General features: G+C 35.1%; 1 protein-coding gene across 1 annotated transcript; it reads right to left on the bottom strand.

Annotated features, from left to right (window-relative positions):
• Window positions 1–245: 245 nt before the first annotated feature.
• Window positions 246–7,186, bottom strand: LOC7481751 (sucrose nonfermenting 4-like protein). Its single transcript, XM_024583827.2, has 13 exons — window positions 6,225–7,186; window positions 5,907–5,994; window positions 4,790–4,960; window positions 3,970–4,077; window positions 3,805–3,864; window positions 3,479–3,568; window positions 2,370–2,504; window positions 1,766–1,910; window positions 1,525–1,698; window positions 1,348–1,411; window positions 1,171–1,240; window positions 790–907; window positions 246–676 (listed from the first exon to the last, which is right to left on the bottom strand). The coding sequence occupies exons 1-13, from the start codon at window positions 6,332–6,334 to the stop codon at window positions 579–581; spliced, it is 1,431 nt and encodes a 476-aa protein (XP_024439595.1). The 5' UTR covers window positions 6,335–7,186; the 3' UTR covers window positions 246–578.
• Between the last annotated feature and the right edge of the window lie 969 nt (window positions 7,187–8,155).

Below are 8,155 nucleotides of genomic sequence, written 5' to 3'. Positions count from 1 at the left end.
AAAAAAATTAATTTTAAATTAACCCAAATCAACACTGTTTTAATAAAACAAATCAATCCTAAACAACATTATTTTAATAAAACAAGAACAATTTTTTCAACTGACCTCGCCTGGGCCAAAACCATCAAGCCGAGTTAGGGATTCCTTTTTTACGTTGTCAATTTTGCTTGAATGAAGTTTTGCAAAACTGGAAACAAAATACATGAACTTTATCGTCTAACAAGAGAACAAGACAAGCCAAAGCATGAGAGCAAAACTAAGCTAGAATTAATAAGCTGAGATCAGAAACTGAAATTGAATCAACCACCCATATTTGTAAGTACATACTGCCAACAGCAGGGGTTGCCAACTTGCCATGAGCAACTTAATGCACTTTGAACCCCATTCTCTGTTAGCACTAAACATGGCAGTTTCTCCAGCAGCATGATTTGACTTTATAACCATTAGGTTATATGGGGGGAAATTGAAGACTCACAATTTACAAATTCTTTTTTGCTCTTTGAATTTTCTATCCTAAGAAAGAAAATAATGAGTAATGACTGCGGTCCTCTCCAATGTCACCACAGCAACCCCAACATCTAAGCTACCCCCAACAGAAACCTGAAGACATCACTCAGTGAGATAACCCCTTCTACACGCTTGCTGCCAGCTTCCACGATCAAAAGTCTCCTAACCCCTGAAGGGATCATGCAAGTGAGGCAATTAGCAAGCATAAGTTCAAACCACAATCTCAGAACTACCTATATTCAAGCTTTGATAATGAAAAAAATCATATTGACATGGAAGTACCAGGATTTGCCAATCGCTCCATCACTTTGTGTAGAGAATCAGTCCGTAAACACATCTGACATCTCTGTCCATTGAAGAATCCATAAGAAGAATTTGCATCCTGACCCAACTGCAGTGCCTACACAAACATAAAAAAAAGCAGATTAATATGGCAAGGTTCATGTCATGCATTTTTATCCAAAATGGCAATTTATTTTATCACTTCCACAGTCATGTATCTTCTCCTGATTTAATTAACTGCATGTTCTAATTGTTTAAAACATGGAGATTTGTGTGCATGCTGCGGCAGTTGATTGGTTCAGGCCATTAGCAAGAATGTGCATACAATTGTATGGTACTGGAGTTCTATAAGGTAGTTACAAAGTGATCAGCTCTACTTACCTGGTGAATGCTTATTTCATCAAGATGAATTTGTGCATAGGCTTTATCTTTTGCCAAGGCAGTGATATCACTGTCAAGAAAACAACATACTTAAGTCAAAGTTGGCTTAACCTGCAACTCGACAATAACACAGATCCAAAACATGCATGCACATGAACTCACAGATGCACAAGTTACCTTCGAGAATACACATCCAGCAGTGAATCATTATCATTTACGATTGGTATTGAACTGACATTGGCTGTATCAGGAAGGTATTGTAGCACAAGGTTAGGGGAGGTTGAAGAAGATCAATCAGCAATACATTAACAGAAACAGATAACAGAGCGAGTATTCCTTTGAAATGGGAATTACCTTGAACCAACAAAGAGAGGGCAGCACCGAGAGAAGCATTTGGTTTCAACATAGCAAATGGTCGTCTGTTTGGTTCCCCAATTTTTGGAACCCATGTACCCAAAGGAATTGAACAAATTGGCTGTTGAAGAATGGGTAAGGAGCCAGCAGAATGTCTGAAATACCTGCATATACCTGACAATTAGGTGCACGTGTTAGTAACAATTTATACACCCCCAGGCATCAAACCAAGAAAGCTTACATTTTAGTATTCCAGACAAGGAAGCAAGATGTAGTAGCTGGGGAAATGAACCATCCTGAGCAGAAGAATGAAGGATGGGAACTGTTGATATGCTGTTTTGCAAAATTTTTGAAGCAACATCTTTCAGCGAGTCATATGGCCCTGCCTGTATATTGAAGGAGTGGTGGATAAATAATTAGTGACACAGCAGATTGCAACATCAGAATAAGGAATCCCTAAACTAGAGAAATCTAAGGTTCTAGATCTCAAGTAGCTCATTCGCACCATCTGATTCACAAACTTATACACAGTTGACTTCCAGCAGTATTCCGCTATCTAAAAGAGCATTTCAACCCATATGCCCCTTGCAAACCATATCCAAACCATGTAAAGTGCTAAAAGAATCAACATTGAATAGAAAGATTATTTTTCTTGCAACCATTTCTCCAAGTGTATTTGCCACTCATAGAATCCAAAGTTTATAGATGATTGCATGCATAGGAGCAAGATATACAATTAACATGAAAACCCCAACATGTAGGATGCTCAAATAAACGACAAATAACAGCTGGGAGATTATTTTGCATGCTAAAGAAACTTAGCATGGCATCAGAAGAAGCATTACATGGATCAGATGTTTAGAATATGCTCTCCCACTGCCATCAATTTGTCTGCTGAGATGCATTTTCCCTTCCTTCCAAGCAGATATAGTATGTGTCTCTAATTCTTCCTCCGTCAGATTAGATCCATGAGTTCCAAGCTGAAATAGTGACCTTCATAAATGTTAAACCACCAAGAGACAAATGCCAAACATGTACAACACCATAACAGCTAGATACACTCTAGAAACTTTCTTACAACGACAAATGTAAAAAACAAGTACATTAATGGTGCTTATGATGACAAGTCTGTGAATTTACAAAGCTTGAGTGAGTGCGTGCAAAACCACATGAATGCACATGTTTTCTGATACCTTGGAAAACATGCAATTGAAAAAACAAGACAAGCTTGAGTAATCATGCATGAAATGAAGACATCTGAAAACCAATAAGCATGTAAATGTAACCACTTTCTTTTAAGCTTATGATGAGAAGGCCTTGAATTCAAAATGCTTGTGTTTGTGTGCGTGCACAACCGCACGAATGCACATGTTTTCTGATACCTTGAAAACATGCAATTGAAAAAACAAGCCAAACTTGAGTAATCATGAATGAAATGAAGACATCATAAAACTAATAAGCATGTAAATGCAACCACTTTCTTTTAAGCTTATGTTATGGCCACTTAGAAGTGTGGGGTTGTGATGCAAGTGACCCAACCTTTTGTGTAGTTTTTGCAGTCATGGGCCAAGATTTAAAATTCATTCTCCAGTTAATTCTCCTCGGCAAAATGAAAATAGTTATCTTTCTAGTAGTTGACAAAAAAAAAAGTACAGCACTTGATTCGCCAAAACTCATGACAAATCTAATTAGCACTAAAACACATAATGTAACTATAGAAGGAAATAGGATTACTAATTGTTGCTTTTTTCTGTGAATTTTATCTTCTCGATCCTAAGCATTTACTTTTGGCATTTATATAACTATAGCCCCTAGAAGGAATGCAGATTAAATAAAGTTACTGGTCTAGTACTTTATCAAGATACAGCATGTTTTTCTCTTTATAGTATATTACAGTTTCCCTTAAAATCATCATAAATCATATTAGCATCGCCAAGAGTGCCAAAATACACACCTCCCTCAGAATCAAGATGAAGTCCAATGCAGCAAGCACACCAACAAACTGGCCCTTACAAAAATCCCAGAGAGGAGCCGTAGGGATGCCCTAAAAGTAGCTTAAATCAGCAAGAGAAATCTGAGCTAATAAACAACTATAAATGTAGCAGAGACATTTAAATAGACAGAAAAGCCCATAGGACCAATAGTTCCAAACATGGAAACTAAATTATACAAAATGTCAAGGCACTTTGGATTAGTTTCATGTTTGATAGCAAGAACATTAACTCGCTGAATGTTTTCAACTTATGTTTGTCCGTGTTTGCATGCATAGTAGAGATTCACCTGTTCATAGAGAATATGAAAGGCTCGCTTCACAGGTAGAGTAACATCCAAGGCAATAACCTGAAAAGGAAGACACAACAAGCAAGATTTGAGCATCTCAGTTGTAGTTGAAAACATAGCAAATGAGCATTCAGTTAGCTCCTGAAGAAGGTAAAGCATTCAAACCTTGCCTGACTCTGGAAGCAACTCATATGCAGTATGTGTGGACAAGAATGCAGAAATACGATGACGAGAAACTTCCAAGTCAGCTGCTGACATCCCTTGGATTACTTCCTGAAAAGTACCAACCAACAGAGTGACCAATTCTGCCCCAATGAAAAAATACTCAGGATGTATCAAATGTAAAATAATTAAAATCTCAACAAGACTCCTTGCCTTTTCTGTTTCATAGTTTCAAGAGCTGAAGAAACTTAAACAGCTCAATAACATATCCATTTCCAAATTAGTCATTTTGGCTGTTTTCCACAGGTGAAGAGATTCTCAATTACTAATTTTGCATTTCTACCTCATTGCCAGCTCCAACCCTATTTCTCTCTTGTAATAACCCCAGAAAACGAAATTTAGAGGAGCCTTTTCAGGTGAAAAACGGCAGGGAGGGAAATAGTTGTTTTTTTATTTAAGATGATTCATCTGTTCTCTCCTTTTGGGCCTTCCTACTGATACGTTTACATTCCCCCAAGGCAACACCAAAATATGGCACACAGGCACTTCTGAATCAAATCTTGTCTACAAAGAACAAACAAGAGATGCAACAGTACAGATGAAACACAACATGGACGCACTTAAACAAAGGTCTAGATTGAGAAAGAGCAATAACTGCAGAAAAGTACAAGAAGAAATGGCTTCTCCCAATCATTGCTGCAAGGATGAGAAACAAAGCAGTGCTTGGAACATAATAACACATACTATGAAATACAGCTAAGTATCAGGGCTTGACAACTGGTCTGAAAGTCAATATTTATGTAAAAGCTGAAATGCATCTTACCGAGCAAACAGAAACATCATCCAGCTCCATGTTGGATCTCCCAGGTGTCTCAGAATCAATGATTTGTGGAGGATCCTTAGTTAAGACAACAGTATTTACCGGCCCATAAGGCCCACTAACGAAGGATAGCTGCTCATCAACCCTCCATTGTCCATCTACATAGAACTTGAACTGCATGTGAAAATGACAACAATTTTGACGGTAGCAGAGATGTTAGAAATACAAATCTCTTAACACGGGTGTTGATGAGAATGTTAATGAGGAAAATAGCAAACATAGTTACACCAGACCAAGAACACTTTAACATCCTATTCCTTCCCTACAACCATTTACATGTTAAAAAGAAAAATGAAGACCCTGCAAGTGTTCCAGGCTTACAGCAACCAGCAGTTCCTACGGTTCCTCATATAGCTTCGCCTACCACACATTCAATTTCTTAGAGACTAAAACAATAACATTATTAATTCAACTGACTTCTAAAATTGAGAGAAAATTGAATATGTTGTATGTTAATCAAATCAGACCTAAAAACATTCTGAGAAAGCAACAGATATAACCTGTTGAAAACCACATGCTAATGCAGAATGCATACGTTAACAAACACAAAAACTTAAACAAACTCATTTTACTAGTATGACAGTAATCTTGACCTCAATGGAAAAGGCAATGGATTACGTCCCAGAAGCTTAACCTTGTGAAGGGAAACATTTTGAAAACACCATAATCCTGAATCATTTATGTTCCATTGGGATGATGCTCTTCAAAGATGGCCTCCTTTTTTAGTAATGGCATAAGACCAGCTTCATTATAGCTTTCATTACCATGTTCCTTTGTTACATATTAAAAAGAATCTATTGCCTTTCATTTCTGTGCTCTCCATTTTGACAACTTAAGACAGCAAAAGGTCCATGAATTCTCATGGATAACTAACAAAGTCGTGGGTTATCTTTGCATAGCATAACCAAATTGATTAAAGATTAGCATAAATTTGAGTTACTTTCCTTTCAAGCCTGAAAAACTCACTTAAATAGTTATATAATGGAACAAGAACCAATTAACATATCATCACATGCACAGCTGTTAAATATGCTTTACAAGCTGAGTTGGTTTAACAAACCTGATGCAATCCAGGAACTAAGCTAATAACAACTTGATATACATTAGGGCACCCCTCCATCGGGGACATGGGTATAAGATCAGTCCACCTGCCCCAAATTACAACTCAATTAGATACACACATGACACCTAATCCACAAACCAAAAAATCCTAAAGTTACTAGAATAGAATGCATATTCAATAACATAACTAAAAACCCATCTATAAATTCACCACCATATAATAATAATAATGATGATGATGATGATGATGATGATGATGATGATGATGATGATAGTTGGTGATAATTAAAAAAATCTGATCAATTTAGCAACTCACCTGGTAAAGGTACCAAAGATGGACACTTCTCCACCTCCATAAGGCCACACGAAGCGCACTGGACTTACACCACTATTATCATGGCCAGTACTGGAACCAGAACCAAACATCTTCCGTCCAGAAAAAAATTTATATAAATACACTCAATACTTAGCACACCACCAATCAATAAAATGCCAATTCTAGAATAATCCCTCCAAAAGAAACCACAATTCAAATATCTATATGTTTCATCTCCCCAATTCACAGCAAAAACTATAAAAACTAACCAACACCGGTGAATAGGGATCCTCTACAATTTAGCAGAGGACCCCTTAATGCTTATACATGCAAAATTCTACAAATAAAAAAAAAAAAAAAAACCAACCCTGTAAATTAAAACCCCCAAAAGCCCTTAATGATAATCAACAAAAATGTTTAAACTTTGAGCACCAAAACTCCACAATCCTCTACATGCAAGCATGGAACGCTAACCAAATCAAAATTCCACCAACCAATCTTATCCTCTTTCGATCATCAATTCAAACCCAAAAAGTCAACAAATCAAACGGCCACAAATCCCCCCACCAAAACCAGCAAAATCACACACACAGTTTCAACCTCTGATCTGGTGTAAGGACTTGAACTTTTTAGCTAAATCGGATTCAGGAGACTAAAACAAGAAAACCCAGCTGGAGAATTGGACGATAAAATAAGGTTATTGTGGTTAATTTAAGGATTGGATTGAAGGGTTAGAGAAAGAAAGATGGTGAAAAAAAAAACCCTAAATTTGATAAAGAAAAATTAGCATTGTTGGATCTAAAATAAAAAAGATGGATTTTTCTTTTCTTAACCTTTTTTTTGTGGTTAAATTTTGGAAATGAAGAGAGAATCTATCTGGTGATTGAAGAACAGGACATAAGCTCTTACACAAACAAAAACAAAACAAGACACGAAGAAAGAGAGAGAACGATGAGTCTTAGAGTTGCTGTAATAATATTTAATGATTGTGGTAAAATCTATGACCAGTGAATGGTCAGAAAATCACGTCATCTTTTTGTGATGTTACGGTAGAGTTCGCTATCGGTAATTACTGTTTTTTAAAATATTTTTTATTTAAAAATATATTTTTTATCCTTTTAAATTTACTTTTCAACAACTATCTAAAAAATTTTAAAAAAAAATTAAATTCTTTTAAGAAGCGTGATTGCATCGCAATATATATATATATATATAACATCAATAACTTAATAAATTATAATTTAAATTATCACCGTGTTCTCGGATATGTTTTCAGGTACAGGAAAACACTTCGGATCTAAATACTTTCTTGGTCTTCTTCTTTTGGATGGAGCATCCATGCTTGGATTGGTACACTCGTCACGATTTTTTCTTTTGCCTTCACTCTTTGAATTCAAATTTAAATGATAATATGATAGACAAATAAAACAATTAAGAGAAAAACTAATTTCAGGATTAAAAAGAAAAGAATTAAATTGAAGCTAAGATTATATTTTTAATTTAATGGGTTTGTTACTATATATGGTGCAAAGCATTTTTTAAAAAAAAATTTCTTTTTTTTTAAAAAAAAAAAATATATATATATATATTATCATATTAGAACCATAAAAAAATACTAAGAAAAAAATTTAATAAATTTTCAAATTAAATATAATTTTAAACATAAAAAAAATATTTTAACTATTTCTAGAAAAGATTAATGAGTGTCACAAAACTTACACCATCTCAGTTAAAAATATGAAACATTGGACATACATTCCATTTATTAAATAAGTGAATTTCACTTATAAATTTTATAAATATAATTATAAGTATTTTTGGTAAATTAATTCTATGGTAATATTATATGAGATTAGCATTACTAGCTCAAACTAGCAGTTAATCTACATTTTGGCCCGCCTAGTCATTTTATAACAACTATAAAATAATTG

Source organism: Populus trichocarpa, chromosome 13 (genome assembly GCF_000002775.5).
Source record: "Populus trichocarpa isolate Nisqually-1 chromosome 13, P.trichocarpa_v4.1, whole genome shotgun sequence".
NCBI classification, from domain to species: domain Eukaryota; kingdom Viridiplantae; phylum Streptophyta; class Magnoliopsida; order Malpighiales; family Salicaceae; genus Populus; species Populus trichocarpa.
This window is presented reverse-complemented; position numbering and strand designations above follow the sequence as displayed.